This window comes from Vidua macroura, chromosome 8, assembly GCF_024509145.1.
Source record: "Vidua macroura isolate BioBank_ID:100142 chromosome 8, ASM2450914v1, whole genome shotgun sequence".
Taxonomy (NCBI): Eukaryota; Metazoa; Chordata; class Aves; order Passeriformes; family Viduidae; genus Vidua; species Vidua macroura.
Window position 1 is genome coordinate 8,563,197 of NC_071578.1, and position 19,230 is coordinate 8,582,426.

At 37.8% G+C, this 19,230-nt stretch overlaps 1 protein-coding gene across 4 annotated transcripts in view; it reads left to right on the forward strand.

Moving 5' to 3' along the window:
* The window catches only part of NRAP (nebulin related anchoring protein), a 47,706-nt gene that overhangs the window by 20,540 nt on the left and 7,936 nt on the right, over positions 1-19,230 (forward strand). For 3 of the 4 annotated variants that reach the window (XM_053984043.1, XM_053984040.1, XM_053984041.1), the window contains 17 exons: positions 533-634; positions 1,149-1,346; positions 1,566-1,670; positions 3,936-4,034; positions 5,031-5,135; positions 5,588-5,695; positions 6,322-6,633; positions 7,683-7,787; positions 9,824-9,922; positions 11,730-11,834; positions 12,229-12,336; positions 12,768-12,881; positions 14,206-14,403; positions 15,768-15,872; positions 16,901-16,999; positions 17,815-17,919; positions 18,287-18,394. In XM_053984043.1, the coding sequence (XP_053840018.1) occupies positions 533-634; positions 1,149-1,346; positions 1,566-1,670; positions 3,936-4,034; positions 5,031-5,135; positions 5,588-5,695; positions 6,322-6,633; positions 7,683-7,787; positions 9,824-9,922; positions 11,730-11,834; positions 12,229-12,336; positions 12,768-12,881; positions 14,206-14,403; positions 15,768-15,872; positions 16,901-16,999; positions 17,815-17,919; positions 18,287-18,394 (2,175 nt within the window). The remainder of the gene's footprint in view (positions 1-532; positions 635-1,148; positions 1,347-1,565; positions 1,671-3,935; positions 4,035-5,030; positions 5,136-5,587; positions 5,696-6,321; positions 6,634-7,682; positions 7,788-9,823; positions 9,923-11,729; positions 11,835-12,228; positions 12,337-12,767; positions 12,882-14,205; positions 14,404-15,767; positions 15,873-16,900; positions 17,000-17,814; positions 17,920-18,286; positions 18,395-19,230) is intronic. The other variant, XM_053984042.1, reaches the window with a different exon arrangement.

Below are 19,230 nucleotides of genomic sequence, written 5' to 3' on the forward strand. Positions count from 1 at the left end.
ATTATCTTCTACTACAAAGGGAATGCATATTTCTTTAGTCTGCTTCCTTAATATAAATGTATATTAAAAAATTCCAAACAAAATCTTTCTAAACAACTTATATCAAGATTTTTAACCCAAGGAGAGGCAGAAAAGGCAGATACTTTTTCTGCAGCTGGAAAGTGTTCAGCAGTGGTGGGGATTCTAAACTCCAGCCTCATTAAAAAAAATCAAATCTTAAATTCCTTGCTTGGATTGATTTTTTATCTTTGCCTCTAAGAGCCAGATAATTTAGCTAATCAGAAGAATTTAAGTTTATAAGCATATTCACCTCAGAGGGCTGAGCCTTAAAGAATGAGGTTAAAAACCTCATAAATGAGACTGATCTTGCATCTTTGGAATTTCTGAGAAAATCTGGGAAATTTGAAGTGACAGTGAGAGAATCAGACTAAGCTCTTCTAAATTTTGACCATCCAAATCACCAGTGAAAATGTACTGCTTATTTCATGGGTAATTGGAAATATTCTTAAATTTACACTGTTTTTTTTGACAGATTAAATATAAAGAAGAATATGAAAAAACAAAAGGAAAAGCAACTGAAACCAAGGATTCAAGACTTTTGCACTCCCTGAAGGTGGCCAAGATGAGTAGTGAGGTAAATTATTTCTCTTACTCAAAAGGTAAGGTTTTTCATAATTAGGAAACTTTCAGCAACACTATGTGATCTACCACTGTTACTGCTCTCACTGTAACAAATTCTTGGAAGCATTTAACAAAATTGGTTTCCTTCACCATCTGTTAATCTGCAATGATTGCACAGCAGGGGATTTTGGTCAATGGTGCCCTTATTTTGGGGCAGGAAAATAACATCCAGTTAAAATCTCAATATGAATAAAATATCATCATATTAAAACCTCAGTATAAACTTCTACACAGAACTTTCAAGTCTGTAAGGGTATGTTTAAAAGCAAGATTTACTGTAATAGAAAAAATGCCTCTAGAATCTAGAAAATTTACCCTGGCATCTGTTTTGTCACTTCTAGGATGTGATTTCTACAATCTTTTGGGGATTTTTTGCTTAACCAGCATAAGGACCCAAACAAGAGGGGTGATTTAAGATGGCTTTGTAATATCTGATACAGATATTCTATTTTCATTCCTATGTCTAGATTGCCTACAAAAAAGGTTTTGAGGAGAGCAAGGCCCATTTCCATCTGCCCATGGATATGATAAACCTGAGGCATGCCAAGAAGGCTCAGGCACTGGCCAGTGACTTGGATTACAGAACGAGACTCCATGAGTACACAGTGCTTCCAGAAGATATGAAGACCAAGTGGGCAAAGAAGGCCTATGATCTCCAGAGTGATGTAAGATGATGTACACCCAGCTTAACTCTTAAAACAGCGCAAGAGATGATAACTTTTTCCATTTTATATTAATTCTTGTTTCTTATGAACTCTGTCTGATTGTACTATGGCTTTTTAAATGTCTTTGCAATGGCTTTGAAACTGGAATGGGTACACATGTTCACTTACAAACATTATACTCGTGTTCCCTGTGCCAGTAAATGTCATTTTCCTCTGCAGCTCCAATATAGGGCAGATCTGACATGGATGAAAGGAGCTGGATGTATCACAGAAGGAAGTCTTAATATACAACAAGCCAAAAAGGCAGGAGATTTAGTCAGTGAGGTAAGCAAAGTTCTCAGGCTTCTGCCTGTTTTTTGTTCAAAGGTTCATGCCCACTTATTCCATTCTATTATGTAATGGAGATTCCAAACAAGGAATATCTGAGAAATGGAAAAACTGATGGGCATAATTTAGTTATTCTATAGTTTAGAAGATCTGGTTTAGAGATTAAAATTACATTTTCCCTTTATATAATTATCAGAATAGTCTCTGAGGTAGAAATCCCTGTATTTGTGCTTCCACCTCTTTTTATTCTCCTGTCCATTTTGCAGATCAGCATTGAATTTCCATTGAGTTTCATGTACTGCATGAAGTGCAAAGAGGCTTTAAGGAGCAGTATTGAAAAATTAGATATTTGCTAGCCATAGTTGAAAATTTCCTTACTCCTTGTCAAGTAGAGGTTTGGTTTTACTGGCAGCCTCATCTTTTCCTGCTTTTCATTGCTTTTGCCTTATTAATTCATGGCTTTGCACTGCCATTAACCTTATGGAAGTAAACTTCCTCAGCTTCTTAGCTATGGTTGAGCAGTCTCACTAGTGCTAGGAAAACTAGAGAACAGAGAGAAGAATAAATTAGGGGAAGTTTGACAAGAGGGATAAAATCCCACTTAGCTCTGGAAGGAGGAACAGAAGCCAGTTAGTTACTAGGGATCACACTCTCTGACACCTTGGGTCTCTGACATCCTCTCACTACTCCTACAAGGGGAAAAAATACATCTTAGAAACAAAAGAAGAGCAGCTACCTCAGATCTGGTGTCTTGCTACTGACATCTGCTTCTGGGGTGTGCTGTAGTAATAATCACTTCCACAAATATTTAATCCATAATGATCTGCCTTTTCATTCCAGTGCTGTGCAAGGCCACGAGATGGCTGACAGTCACCTAAACTGGAGACTGGTGGATATTATTTTAGAGATCTCTATTGCCATACAAAGCCTGGTGTTTTGTCATTTCTTTGCAGGATGTCACTACATTGTGTTCCATGCAAGGTGACAAAACATGCTGTTTTTAATCTGCCGCCCTCCCTTCCAGCTTTCTAAAGTAAAGCGATGAGCACCTCTTTGAAGTGCTGCATGCTTTTTTAACTTCTATTTTGTGTTCCCCTAGCAGAGACACAGTGTAAACTGATCTGTTCACCCATCAGTTCAAACAGAAGAATTTCTCTCCTGAAATGCCAGATAATGAAAAAAAAAAAAAGCATTTACACTCTTTCTAGGTGGAATGCCCCACTTCATGACTGAACTGGTAGAATAAGAATTCAACTGAAGTGCACAACAAGAGTTTACTTGGTCTCCCCTGTCACACTGTGGTGTTGAAACAGAGTCCTGCATTTCCTTGTACTATCTCAAAGAAAGAAAGGATGCTTAGCTCACTCTCGAATGAGTGGTGCAAAAGGTTGAGGCAAAGACATTAATTTAAAACAGGCTAAAGCCTTATAAAGTCAATTAAAGTATTCCATTCACTTCAATGTATTTCAGATGTAAAACAGAATGTAAAATGGAATGAAACTATGGACAGTCTTACATACCAAACTAAAAATATTAGGCTCTATGGACATTTGTCCATTCAAATGGATTTTATATAAGTACTGGCACCAGAAGATGAATAAAGAACAATATTTTTTTCCCATATCTGAGACTTGAGCCTAGTGGAGGCCTCTCATAGCTGTTCGTTCCAGAAAGGCTTGACAGCAATGTCTATGCCTAGATCTGCTTTGAAAAGAGAAAAATTTTGAGAGGATGAGGAAGATTTTGAATTCAAGTTACTTTCAGAACTCTAAATAGCTCACTCTAATTAAAGTATCATCTTAATAATTTAGAAATATCTCAGTAACAAATATTCAGTGATTTGAACCACCCATACATGTGCTTGAGAAGTCTCTTATAAGGATATGAGATAGTAGCACTGACTGTGCGGCTTGTCAGCTCTCTTGGGTCCTGATTTAAGTCATACCTGGGTTGTGAGCACCACTCACTGGTTGGTGTGCAACCTAGGTCCTATAAGATATGAAGACAGGACATCAGGCACCAAAGGTGTCCATGCCTGCAGTGTCAGCAACAGTGCATTTGGCACACACTTGTGCACTGCCCTCCTCACCTCAAAATACCAGACTTGGGAGCTTATCTTGTTGATACCTGTGCTAAAACTGTCTTGGGAATTTATAGGCCACTTCTGGCTCTATCACTCATGTATTTTTTAAAAGTGATACATTTTTAGGGGAGGACAAGTACTGCAGAAAATTTTGTGTAACTTGCTTTAATTTGCTGTAGAAAAAGTACAGGCAGAAGGCTGATGCTCTGAAGTTCACCAGTGTGGCTGACAGTTCTCAGATCAAGCACGCCAAGAAAAGCCAGGAACTTCAAAGTGATGTGAGTCCTTGACTGAATTTGTCTCTTTACAAGCAGCTTAGGGATAATGTGGTCATTGCTGACATATGTACACAGTCATGAAGCCTTTCAATATATAAAGTTTCTTCTGATTAATTCTAAGGGGTTTTATTTGTTTATTTGATTAATTCTCTCCTTGAATTCTTTGAACTAGAACAACAGCAACAAAAATCATTGGGAATCTCTTGTGTGCTTATCTCTTGTGTGCTGGACAAGCTGCCTTTCTGGGTGTGCTGAAAACAGAATAGTAACCAGAGATTTTGAGCTTTATAGTAGGGACTTCTTCTGTGGGATATAAGAAATGTAGTACTTTGTGAATGGGGCATATTTTCATAGTTTTTCAACAGCTCTTCCAAGAACTTCATGGGCTAAAATAGAGAAGTTAATTTCTCTGCTGTCGTAGCCCTGGGATATAAAATGGGGATGATTTCTACTCAGATCATAAGAGGTCCTTGATGTTTTCATTCAAAGTTGTAATGTTAGTCCTCACTGGAGTATTGTGTCAGCAATTACAATTAGGTCAGAAATGTTCTCTGCAGATTCAATTGCTAGTATCCTTAATTTCATGCCTACAATTCTCTGTTTCTATGTCCCATTAAAGACTTTCATTCTACCCGAGAAGTAGCTGCAGTTTAACATTGGGTGAAATATGTTCTTGCATTTTGTGTAGAGTATGAATTGCTGTCAGCTTTATAGCTAGATAAGTAGCTAACTTTGGGAAATAAAATTAAAGTACCCTGATATATGTGATGTTTCACAGCTTCCTTGAAATTGAACCATGAGTACTTTGGCCACTGACTCTGTAGACCAGTTTTTAACTCCATATTTAACACAAAAATTAGAGATACTAAAGAATAACTTTCCCAGATAAGTTAACCCATACAAATCCTTGAATATTTTAGGTGTTTTAACCAGTATTTCTTCAATCCTTAAATGTGGACTACTGCTTGTTGACCCTGCTTTGCTTCCTGTGGACAGGTTGCCTACAGGTTAGGGAAGGAGCAGTTTCTTCATCAGTACACAATCAGCAAAGATGACCCTGTCTTCATGCTGGCCAAAGCAAATGCTGCCAATATCAGTGAGGTACTGTGTGATTTCCTCACTCCTGTGAATTGTTACAGCTGCAGTGAAGTAATTGTTCTCTAGGTAAAATTATGTTTTTTCTCAGAGAAGATCCTCATGTTTTCTATATAAAAACTCAAAAATTAATTCCATGCTCCTAATAAATAGTAGTCATATCTGCTGTTCTGAAGACTAGCCACTTCTAGAGTTTGAAGCTGTGCACTTTTCACATGCTTCCAGGTGAGTGGCACACTGCCAGTTTCACTGGAACCACTGAGATGTTGGGGTTATAGTAACCACAGTATCCACAATACAGGATGTAAGGGAAGACACCAGGGTCTGATCTGTAGCCATACAGTCTCTGGGCATGGAGTGCAGGAGGGACTCATTACTTGAAGGCTTTCACTGTGACTGTAGAACAAATAGAAAGGATTGATCGTAATAAAGAAACTGTGCTGTTGTCATCTCTTTAGAAACTCTACAGGAGTAGCTGGGAGAAGCAGAAGGAGAAAGGATTTGTGCTTCGTTTGGATGCTTTGTCATTCTTGACAGCTAAGGCAAAGAGGGATCTGGCAAGTGATGTGAGTATGGTCTCCATCAGCCTCCTTTTTCTTAGGACAGCTGACAGTCCAGGTTGCTGCTAGTGTTGGGGATGTGTCACATATGTCTCAGTGCCCTGAGCCACCCTCACTCGATTCATGCTAAGGAGCGATGGAGGAGTTGTCTGGGTGATTGGCATTCTGTAATTAGTCAGAAGGTTTGCTCTGAGGAATTCAGAGCTTTTCCCCACATGCTGACTGTGTTTTCCTATTCTCATTTTGACCCGAGGGTGAATTTTAGAACTCAAAATGAAGTGGAAATCTCCTGTGAAACATCATAACTTAATACATCTCTGCCTGGCCAGAAAATTCCTGAAAGAATCTTCTGACCTCTGTGTCTGAAGAATGTTGTTTTTCCTAGAGAGAACCAAAAAGAAAATATTTCTTACAGGTTTTTGTGAACATATTATTATCATCAAGAAAGGGCTTATTCTCTATAGACACTAATTTCTAAGGCATTCCAGTTGTCTTTTGCAAATGATCTTCTTTCTTGCTTGTATTGAGGACCCAGCATGCCACACCACTGACAGATCATTGCTTTACTCCCAGCAGAGCTGTCGGTTTGGCAGCTTAAATCATTTACTCTTGGTCTGTTTTCTTCTTCACAGGTTAAATATAAGGAAGGTTATGAGAAGATGAAGGGGAAGCTCATTGGAGTAAAAGCTGTGGAGGAAGATTCGCAGATGGCTCATTCCCTGCAGATGTCAAAGTTGCAGAGTGATCTGGAGTACAAGAAGGCCTTTGAGGGCACAAAGAATCAGTTCCAGATCCCCATGGATATGGTTAACCTCGTTCATGCCAAAAAGGCTCAGAATCTGGCCACAGATATAGGATACAAGACCTCTCTCCATCAGTACACAGCCCTGCCTACTGACAGGAAAGTGGCATGGGCCAAGTGGGCCTACGGATTGCAAAGTGATGTAAGTGCAGAGCTTCACCTGTTTCAGTGCCCTCTCATCCTGCCCACTCTCAGCACACTTAGGGCTGACTTTATTCTGGCATTTATGGTTGTAATGCCACGACACCTTTATGCACCTAATTTTTCAGCTATTAAATAGTGGGTATTAACAGTAACTATTAAGCACTTATTTCCTCAAGAGGTATATTTAAGTTGTGCAGTGCTTCTGAGGAGAGTTATAACTCTGTTTATGAGCATGGCTTCTTCAAAGCCTCCTTCAAATGCTAATAAAACACTAGGATTCCTATATGATGTACATTTATTTTTGTTTCCTAATGTGCAGGGAGTTTAAATAACTTATGGTGATAAAATTGGTGATAAAATTCCATATGGACACCACATGTAACCATCAGATGAACTGTCTGGTACTGTAAACAGTTAAGTTAAACTTTCCATTCTGAGGTTGTAAGTCAGAACTTTTCAAGGAGACTGAGATAGAAATGTGTACAGGCCTTGTTGAGGTATGGCTGCTGAAACCTTTGTGGCAGCTTTGAGAAACCTGACTTACAGCCAAGCATTTGAAATGCAGTAGTGTTGGTAGGAGAGAATTTGTGAGGAAACTGAGAAGTGCTCCTGTACTCTTCGTCCTTAAAGACACATGGAAAAACAAACAAACCAAAATGCTTTCTCTCCAGTAAAACAAAAGGTTATGCTTTGGGAAATGCTAAGTGTCATTTTCTTTTTATTGCAAGTCACGGATGATCTTTTTAAAAGTGCTCCATATACAAGAAAAGTGAAGTTAGAGTAAAAATTGCAAGCAACAGTAAGGTGTAGACCACTTTTAAAAATTACCTTGTAAGGCATAGTGCACAATGAGTCCTTATACTTCTATTTCATTCTGTTTTTTTGTTTTTTTTTTTTTTTTTTGCTTTCCTTGCAACTATGCAATAGTGAATAAAACAAAAGCAGGCACTAATTTGACTTCATTGTTGTTCTGGAGATGTCTGAATCCTTTAATGGCATTTTAAGTGTATGAACACCAACAATAGGACATTTTCTTTTCTTTGTCAGAACCGATACAGAGCAGATTTGAACTGGATGAAAGGAGCTGGATGGATAGCCACTGGGTCATTAAATGTGGAACAGGCTAAGAAGGCAGGAGAACTCATTAGTGAGGTGAGATTTCATGACAGCATGTAACAGAATTTGCTGCATAATGCGTGCAAAATGTCTGTATGAAATTAAAATAATTTCCACTCAAAGGGGAAAGAAAAAGGCATACCACATGAAAGCCCTCAAAACCTGGGATAGGACTGGTAATTAGAGGGAAACCAGATACCAAACACATACCAGTAGGAGTCCATATAGCCTTTGCAAAAACAAAGTAGGTGACAAATGATATTATGAATAATAATGGCAATCAAACAGTGCTCAATTGCTACCCACTAGCCTACCTTTTTAATGAACCAAAACAGGAGAGATGATGAAAAGATGGAGCCATTGGACCCAGAACCTCCTTTTGTAACAGATACGTATTTCCTTCTTGCTCGTTTTTCATTGAAATTCATATAGATATCTCTGTCTGTAGCTATCAGCCCAAGCAGTTTTCATCCTTATTTTTCCCTATAACCAATATCACTTACAAGAGAAGTCAGACTAGAGTACTTTGTGCCTGTCCCATGAGGCATTCAAATGAAGTTCTGGTGGAAATGGTTAAAAGGTTCATAGTATTCTGTTACTGTTATTTCAGAGGTAGTCATGCTGGCCAAATCTGTTGCTGCAAGAGACTGAATCCTGTGTTTTTTCAATAACTATGATGCAGGAATCATGTGTCCATTCAGTCTGTGGAGTATGGAGTCTCAGAAGAATACATCTTTTAGACTGATTGCTAACAGTATATTTTCCCCCATGTAATCATCCGTTGTGAAGAAGGATGATTTTTTTTAGACACAATTAATGAGATCCTCAGGTAGTGTCAAGCAAGGTAGCTTTATAAAAGCTGCTACAGTAAGGCCAGCTGGAATAGTAACTGTAAATCTGTATGGGTATTCCACTTGGGTGTTTCAGTAGTGAAAACTGCTGAGTAGAAATTTAACCCCCTAGATTGTTAATCTCAACCTTTTTGTGAGTACTAAGTAATATTAGGTTGCTGTGAGCCTTGTCCTTACGTATAGTGACGAGTTCTTCTAATACTGATAAAAAACAATTGCCAGGATATAATCTCTAGCAATTTTTTGCAGAGATGTTCTGGTCAACTCTGCTTTGTCTCCAAATTTAAGACAAAGCATAAACCACTTTTGTTCCCTGTTAAACTCAGTAAGATTGCTCAATTTTAAGAAATTACTTTTGGAAACCAAAACATTACTTAAGTTTATAATACTTTAAAGTGTATATGTGTTTTACATTGGTATTTTTAGTATTCAAAGGGTCAAGATGTTGCTTCAAATAAACTTCTGTGGGTCACAGCTCAGTTTAAAGAAAATGACAAGCCAGGAGTTTATCTCAGGCATTTGGAAAATTTAGTATGTGCTCTTTGGAGAAGTGATAAAGGTATTGATGGATTTAAGACAAGTCCTGCAGGAAGGGAAGCTTCTAGTGACCTGGCCAAATGGAAAAACTGTTGTTTTTCCACTGAACTGCTGACATCTTAAATATGTATATATAACAACACCAAGAAGCTCTCAGAAGGTACTGTGAGTCCTTAACAGCAAGCAAAATTAGTATCATTATCTAGAAGATCTGCCGTAACGATTAGGTACTGTGTCAATAACTGCACAGATTTGCTGCAGGTTTAAGGAGGTAACCTAAACCCCTAACCAATAAGTTAAATAGTTGCTATTATTAACACACTACAATTGCCTATCATTTCTTGCTTAAAGGAACTGTAAATTAAAAATACAATAGGTCATACTCTATTTGAAGTAATGTAGAAAAGATTTTAAAATCCTGAGTTCTGGAGTATTTAGGTAAGCAGAACCTGATTTTGAAATATTTTTCTTATATTTAAAGATTAATATTAATTGGCAAAAGGTTATTGTTGAATTGAAACAAATATTAATCTGAAAGTACCTAGGACATAAAGATGAGGAAAGAGGAATAATAATTATGTTCACAAATTCACTCTAATCTCCAGCAACCTATGATTTTTCTCTTTCAAATAGCATGAAAGAGCAGCACAAAATTCACAGCTTTGATCTTTTTCTGCTCAACAGAAGAAGTACCGTCAGCATCCATATGCTTTGAAGTTTACCAGTATTAAAGACACTCCTGAGATGATCCAGGCTAGAATTAGTTATAACCAGGCTGTGGATGTAAGTTATAATGTATATACATTATGATTATAAGAGTGGTATCCTCTTTGAACGACCTGATTGAAGCACTGGCTTTCTCTCTCTTTCTTTCTCTGAGATTATCCTTCAGAACCACGAAACTTCTGTATTCTGGTGTGGTGCATCCCACAAAGAGCATGTTTCTCACTTGGACTGGGAGGAGATCCCACAGAAGTGAATGGGATTTTCATACAGAAAGCACTTTCTGTCTCATTTATTTTCAGAAGTAAAATTTAGGAGTAAGACTGACCTTTGACCTTTAAAGAATTTTGGCCTTTTGATATTCATTATGGAAGAACATGTTTGGGGTTCCTTCCCCTTTTCAAACAGAACTTTCAAATTTCAGTTTCTGCATATTCTTTGGAAAAAAAATGTAAGGCAGCATGACAAGGAAGGAAAAATAAATTATTTCAAGCTGTCATCCTGCTGAGAGAGAAATCCAGGAGGGGAAACCTTAAAGGGAAGAATTGAGGTTGTTTGGTGTTTAAACATGTTTATTTTTAATAGAAGAGCGATTTAAAAATATTGTAGACTTAACTGGGATAATACAGTAGTGAATAATAAGCAAAAGTCACTCAAAAAAGACAAGTTTCAAACATGAGAGGATGTTTTATTTTGAAAATAGATATTTTTAAAGTGAAGGAGAAGATGAAAGACTTTGTGTAAAACACATGCTATTGTAATACTTTTGGTGTCTGTGCCTTTGGTTTAATTAATAAGATCCAAAAGGCTTACATCTCAGGCAGGATAAATATAAGTAATTTTGTTTCACTGAGCCACAGTCAAAATCAGTCTGGTGCTCTACTTCTTCACACATGGAGTTCTCATTAATTTTCCTCTTATGGAGCTACAATACAAGTGGGCCCAGCTGCTAAAAAAGTGTCAGACAGGTGAAATGGAGGGGTCCATTCTAATCTCAAACCCTTCTGCAGAAATAATACCCTGGGAAAGGCAAGTCAGGTGCTCCAGACATGGGTCATATCTATGGCCAAGGAAAGGTGTCATCTGAAAGTTATGGTGTCAATGAAAGAAGAAACCTAGGCTAGCAAAGAAAAACATTATGAGAAGGAGAACTCTGCATAGCCATTGCAGGGGAAGTTCCAGTTCCAGTTAATTGCATAGAACTCCTCTGTCTGCAAATATCTAAAAGTTACCTGGTCCTTGGCCAGATCTGTGCTCTTCCTCCAAGGGTTTATATGAGTGGCACACACAGACACATCCCATCCCTTCTGTGATGGGATAAATCACCTTCTGAGGTGTTTCAATCTCTTCCCATTGACTATTGAGCACCCCTTTGCAACTAACTCTGCAAATAAATTTGGAATAATTGCACAGGTAATTACCATCCCATTTATCTGCTAAAATTGAACACCTTTGGAGAGGTGTTTGGGGAACTTCAACTCCCTGTATTTCTGTGGAATTTCAAAGTGTTAGTGGGCTACTCATTGCTGCACACCCTTAATCACTACTGTTTATTTTTCTTCTCCCCACCCACATACCTTAGAAGTTTTATCAAATTAATATTCAAATATCTGAATTTTCATATACATTGATTTACACACTCAAAACTTCAAGGAGCTCCTCTCTAGCATACTCTAGCTGATAAGTGTATCAGATCCCAAAGCCTTTTGAATCCATTTTGACTGATACAATTACCTGTATTTATTAATGCCTCTGCTGCTTTTCTGTAGTGTTTGCTTTCCATAGACTTAATTGTTAATGTTTTTGTTTGAACTAATGATTGAACATGTAGAGAGTACTTGCTACTGAAATTCATCTCTGTTTGCAGAGGCTGTACAAGGAGCATGGAGAGAGTATAAAGCATCAGTATACACCAACAGCAGATCTTCCTGAAATCCTCCAGGCCAAATTAAATGCTATGAATATCAGTGAGGTATAAACGTGACCTTTAATATTTTAAAGTAAAGTGGAAATGTTGATAGTGCTTTGCTGCTTGTCCTAAACAGGAAATCATACTAGATTTCTTCCATTTCCCCAGTATATGATCATTCTATGGCCTAAATATTTCTGAAGTAATGTGGGAAATCAAAGTTCTTATCCAACTTCACCTACATTAGAAAGATTAAGAATGATCAAATCAATAATCTTTTATAATAGACATTTGTCTTGCAGTAATTCCTGTTGTGCATTGATATTTTTATTTGTGTTTGCCTTCTGCATTAGAATAGAATGAAACTCATCTGGTAACATTTCTAGGGTTTCCATAATGCTGCGATGTCAACCCTCTGAACAACAACTCTTCTTTATTTCTGTTCCATATTTCCTAGACTCATTACAAGGAGTCCTGGAGAAGGATGAAAGATGGTGGCTATCAGCTGAAACTGGATGCCATCCCCTTCCAGGCAGCAAAGGCTTCGGGTGAAATCATAAGTGATGTACGTGAACCTACTGCTGATACTGTCCAGTAGGACATGTCAGTCACTCCAGACTGTATCTGCCCTGCTGAGTGATTTTTAATGGAAACAGCATGTCCAGCCAGCTCAGCATCTGGGAGACATCTGGCCTTGGACTAGTTAGTGCTGCTTCTGGAGGTGCAGTCACAGTGAGGTGTTGTTGGTAAATAAGCAAAGGCAGGTTTGTGAAAGCAAAGCTGAGCAGTTTACCTGCTGCAGTGACTGCACAGTCACAGGGATTGCAGTTGGGTGAGGTCTTCCTAGAACCCACTAAACCTTCATTCAGATTTATTATCATACTGAATATTGTCAGAATTGACTAACTTATGAAAGCCCTTTTATTCAGGTTTTAACAGCTGGACAAATACTTCTCTTTACTCCTATCCACATTTCTGCTCCTGCTTCCTTTTTAGCACAAATATAAGGAGGCCTTTCAGAAAATGAGAGGGCAGATGGCTGGCTCATGTGGCCTGGATGGTGACATTCATATTGCTCATTCAGTCCGTGCAACATCTCTGCAGAGTGATGTAAGTACAAGGAAGAAGATGGGGGCATTCTTGAATTGGTTTCCTAAGCGTGAGTAGTTCCTCAAGGAAGATGCACTTAGCTGTGGACTAGCTGTAGAATAGCCTACTTATTGTAAACTTAGGGCTTTCTGTCCCACTTTTCAGATATATTAATATAATTGTGATATTCTTGCCATTCTTCTGATTTATTTAGAGTAACATTAATTTGGCAGTAAATGAAGCTTCTGTTCTTGCACACTCCTCTGCTTCATACCACTGCTGCCTATCACAGAATATTTTACTCTGTGAAAGCGTCACTCAGAGGCAGGTCTAACTGAGAATTAGCACTGGTCTTTGTACAGAAGTAAATGAAATTAGTTATTCAGTGTTGATTTTCAATTTACTGTTTTTCTGAAAGACCAGAGGATGAATGAGTTTATGGTATTTCAAGTTGGACCTTTTTGGTTGGGGAATGGTTCCCACCTGGTCTTGACATGTACTAAAAATGACATCATTTGTTGTTTGCTTATAAGAATGGTAACTCTTCAGTGCATTTTGAAGACTGTAGCTTCATCCAGAAAGCAGTGAAATATATGGGAGTGTGTTCATGGTTCTCAGAAGTGCTGGTCTTGTAGTGATGGCAGGCTTAGACAAACAGGTAGTAGAAAGTGTTTGAAGAATTTATCCATCTGTCAGGTTACTCTAAGTCATTTGATGACCACCAATAGCTCTGGATGTTCATTATCCTGATGAACAGCCTAAACATCTCAAATTTGCATAATCTGATTGGGAAATGTCATGTGAAAAAAGTTCTTTGAAGATTTCGGCACCTTTCTTTTCCTGGACAGACACAAGAAGTGAAAAAAAAAACAACCCAGCACTGAATAGTAGTCTAAAATTATGAAACTAAACTGGCCAAGCCAACAAATATTTTGACCTGAGGGTTTTTTTAATTCTAATATAAATAAGGCTGCTTGCATGTTTTACTCAGGCAGTAGCTGCCTCTTTTTGTGGCACTTTCTAAAAATGCAGTGAATTAGGACTTGCCAGTTTGCTTAATTTTATAGAATCAATGTATCAAGTTTTAACAAAAACCTAACTAAATAATCTCAGTTTAATTTTATATAATATAGATGGCTACTTTTTGATGAAGAATAGGCTGCCTCATATTCCAATTATAATTACTGTTCTTTCACAGTATGGTTAAACAAGTTAGGGAACTTATTTTAAAAAGAATAATTTATACTGCAAAATGGAAGAAATACGAGGAACGTCTCTTCTGATCAAAACCTGAATTTTAATTACTTTGCTGTGATACCTATGTGATCTGTTTCTCATTTGATAGGTGAAATATAAGCAAGGTTTTGAGGACACAAAGTCTCACTTCCACCTGCCTCTGGATATGATCCACTTGGTGCATGCCAGGAGAGCCCAGTCGCTGGTCAGTGAGCAGGAGTACAGGCAGCTGCTCCACCAGTACACGGCTCTGACTGACGACGTGAGGCTGCGCTGCGCCAGGAACGCCCACAGACTGCAGAGTGAGGTGACTGCAAAGTGTCCCAGGGATATTGCCCCGCTGGTTCTGGTGCAAGACAGTTCTGCTCCAACCCATGACAGCTGGCAGCGTGTGTTTGAGCAGCAGCTGAGGGATAAACAAGGGCTGTTCCCCCTTGATTACGTGTAGGAACAAGACATTTATCTTACTGGGCAGTGGAATAAAGTGTGTGATCACACTACACCAAGAGATAAAGGCCAGTAGTCTTTGATGATTGGGTAGAGAAGGATTTGCAAGTGAGGATGATTGGACAGTTGGTAAAAATACCCTTTTTAATGCAAACCCATTTCCAACTGGTCTTAACAACTTGGTTTGGATCTGGGTGAAATTTCATGTGTACTTTGACAAGAAAGATTTGATTTGTAAGACACTTCTAAACTCTGGCCCAAGACACATCCACTGAAATTCCAAGGACGAGCTTAACTCCCTACATAGCCTTGAATAAAATTAACTAAATAATGCCTTACAAATCTATAGGCAGAGCCTTGAGCAAAGGGCTTTTCATAGATCATATTACCCCTGCAGACCTCAGGAGGGGCTGTATCTTAAAAACATACCTGGCCACAAAATGCTACTGTATATCACCTTAACACTTACAGCCAACAGACTTAGAGATAACAGGATGTGTCCAAACAAGTGTAATCCTAATCTGGGTGAAACACACATAATCAGAGATTGTGAGGCAGGTTTCATCCATCCTACTCCTCATCCTTCTCATTATCAAATGAAATAATATTGTTGTTATGTATTTATCAGGAACCTTTTTCTAACTTTTGAGAAATTAATATTTACAGGGAGTCACTGCTAGGTTTGGTGGTCTAGAAAATATTTTAATGAAGTGTATGCAGTGGTTCAGTGCTATTTTTCCTTAGTGTTCCTTGCTTATATTAGGACCATTCAGAACCGTTAAAAATCAAGGCTAGTTTGTCTGCAGTTTCTCTTACTTAAAAGAGAAAGAAAAAAACATGTTTTCTTATGTTTTTATAAACTGGTCTTATTTTATGTATATTTATAAATCAATAACATCTACCTGTGATTTATGTATTATATATGAAGAAAATTCATGTACCTAAAAAAGGTTTTTTCAAGGTTACAAATGGAAAACAGAAGTTGAAGCAGCATTTGGTGTTCATGAGGGTCAGTAGTCCTCAGAATCCTGCATCTGTGCTGTAGACCTGTCAGGGCTGTATTCACACAGACACATTCATAAACATAACAAGATCTTAGGGCAATGTGTACAAACTCTCTGTGGTAGATACTAATTTTAATGGAGTTATTGCATATTTTTGGGTGAATAAATATAGGGCATCTCAAAAGCAAACTCATAATTACTTCTGCTTGGTTTTCCTTAGAATTTATATCGCTCTGACATGAACTTTATGCGAGGCGTTGGATGTATTACCCCAGGGGCCCTGGAGATTGAAGGAAAGAAGAAAGCTTCTGAACTCATCAGCGAGGTAACAAAAGAGGGTTTTGATTTCTCCACTACGAACAAGAGTTTGCCAGATGTCTTTCTATTAGACTGGGCTGGCAAAGTGACTCACTGGATAATGCCACACTCCCTCCCCTGCTTTTGATCATTCCACTCGTGTCCTAACTGCAGATGGGTGAGCCTGATGGAGTCTTAGGCTTTGCAAACTTTGCTAACTTATTTTGCAAATCTTTTCTCCCGTGTTTCAGACCCAGGAGGTATTTATTTTATGTTATTTATTTAGGAATTTAAATGGGCTTTTTCAACTAAAAATAAAGCTATGCCTATCTATAATAAGTACCTTATACTATTCCTCCAAAATAAGAATGAGCTGTGCAGTGCCCAGAATATTACAGAGTCCTCATCTCTACTCCTGTTTTACAGTCAGTCTGTTTTTCACCTGCTGCTTTTGTGTGCTGTTGTTTTTCTCCCTCTGTAACTGGACTTTTATTTCCTCTGTCATGTTCGCTTCATACAGTCTCTCCTAGTTTCAAATCTTGCATCCTTTGCTCATATTCACATAGATGTGAAACAAGGAAAAGTAGGAGTTGTGTTCTAGGGAACAAATGATCTTGAAGTTGTTTTGTTCACGGTTCTGACATTGGGCCACAGGCCAGGTGAAACCTTTTTTCCTCACAAAAAAAAAAAAAAAAAAAAAATCCAGTGGGTTTGTGCAGCTCCTTCTCTCTCTGGACTGGATTGCCTTTGCTGTAATTCCACTACCCTGGGTTAATAACACCAAGGGATGAAATAATCTCATTACTGTTTTCAGCATATACAGCGTGGCAGCACTTTTCTTTCATGTCTTATTCCTTATTTACTTTTCATTTTCCCTGTGAGACTTGCAGGCACCTAACTCAGAATAGCAAAAGGTAAATTAGTCTGAGGATCAGTAGACAAACTAGAGTTTTAAGCACAAAAAGCAGTACTCGACCACTAGAACTGGAAAAAAAATCCCTTATCTGACAAGGCAATTTACTTATTCTGCTCATTTTTCTTTGTGTGTGAACTCAGAGTAAATATCGTCAGCAGCCACATTCCTTCAAGTACACATCGGTGACAGACTCTCCTGGCCTCCTTCATGCAAAATTCAGCAATATGATTGCTAATGAGGTAGGCTCTCCTAACGTGAATCAGAAAATATGCTTTTCAAAATGCAGCAAGCTGGGGATGGAGTTGGGAAAGAGACAACCCTGCTCTAAAAGCTAAATGCATCAAAAAAACCGAAAGCATCACTGATTTGTGCTTTTTCACAGTTAGATCACTCTTTTTTTTTTTTTTTTTCCCCAAACATTTAATGCCATTTTCAAGTCAATCTCTTTCAAAAAGCTCACATAGTATCCATACAACAGAGTTCCATTATCAAGTTTTTTGCATGAAACAGAGACTCAAAAATCAGGACTGTGGGGTGTTCTAGAGGGAGCTCATTTGCATACTATGATCCACTTTTGAGAGCTTCTCAAAGACCCTTTTCTTTTTTAGAAAAGAATCATTTTTCTAAATCCTGAAGAAACAAGACAAAACCTATAGAAAAATTATCAAAATCATATATAATAACTTGAAGAAAAAATTCAAGCTCAAAAATATGCCCAGTCTACCAGAAATGCTTGCCTTTTTATTTCACACACATTCATGATGCCCTTGATATTCTTAGGTCTACTTTTGCCCTGCTGGGAACGTAACAATGCAAGGCTGAGAATGTAGCCATCATATATTTATAAAAATTAATGTAAATGACCTTTATGCCCAGCAAAAACCCCACATCTTTATGCCCAGAAAAAAGCTTTGCAATTTCAACGATATCCTCAGCTATTTTCAATGATGGCTGACTACAGTTGTCACAAACATTAACAACTTAAGTACTGCTGTTGTATTATTGAAACAAGAGAGAAAATTAATTTCTGTTGTCTCTTTGATCTCTTTCCTAGCGCCTGTATAAAGCAGCAGGAGAGGACAGTCGGCATCACTACACACCAACACTGGGTCTGCCAGAGTTTACACGGGCAAGAATAAATGCAGCCAACCTCAGTGATGTAAGAATTTGTTCAGTATTTCTTACAAATTATTTCAGATGCAGGATGAAATTGTGCAGTGGCAAGGAAGATGGATAAGTAGAGGAAATTTGAGGTCTATTCTATTTATGCTTTCCCTGATTTGATTATAATGATATTTATCTCCATTAGCATACATGTGGTTGTGAGTAAATTAAATCTACATAAAGAACGAGACATGTTTTGTCTGAGTTAGTAGGATTTCCCAAAGATAATTTAAAAAAAAAATCCTTTGATTATAAAGAATGAGACTGTAACACAGAATAACAAATGAAAGATGGTTCCTTTGTTTGTTCCTTTGTGCATTTAAAAGTAAAGCAGCAGTCTACATGTGCCTTTCCTACTTTAGGCAAAATACAGAGAATCTTGGCATAATCTACGTGCTCAAGGCTACAAGCTGACAATGGAAGCACTCCCGTTCCAGACTGCCAGGGCCTCCAGAGAAATTGCCAGTGATGTGAGTTGAATGATTCAACCTCCCTTCTTGCCTAATTTCTGTTAACTTCATGTAAAACAATGTCTAAAGCAGATTTTACTGAATTAAAGCAAGTCCATAACCATGTGAGACAAGTGTGAGACAGAATATATTACTTATGAATGAGATTCTTTGTGTGAATTAGGAAAAAAAAGAAGAGGAAGAATTGCTGCTAATCGGGAACCAAGCCAGGTTAAACATCTTCCAGTGGGAAATAGCAAATGAATTAAAGTATTTGCAAATAGAAAGAAAAGGAATTCTGCTCTTTTTCAGGCAGCTGGCTCCTCATATTATAAAGTGCCCACTAACTCTGTCCACTCTGTATTGAGCTGACTTTTGGAAGTATTTGGTATTTCCAAATTGAAATTAAGTCAGGAAAAGCTGAGGGTTCTTTGAATCTCCAAAACTTAGGAGTGCCCTGTCTGGTTAGGAAGTAAAAATCAGTGCAAATTCCTGTAAATATGTATCCCCTTAACTTCTAAAATAGAGGAAACAAGTCATCTTATAAATATCCTGTCATTTGGATTGTTGTATGCAAAACACTCAGACATGATGGTACCCATTTCTCAGAAAGTGTAAGTTCATCCCTCCTTCACAAGATATATAATAAATTCTAGGAAGATGGAAAAGGTCTTCATTTTGTGTAGTATTTAGTTGCATACTTTATCTCTAATGTGATAAAATATGAATATATTTCACATGTGTTTGTTTAATGAAGCAACCATTTCTAGTTGTAATTTATAATATATACTTAACTATATTTTGCAGAGTGCTTTTGGTTACAGCTTCAGATCTGCTCTAGAGGGTACAAGTCTGTA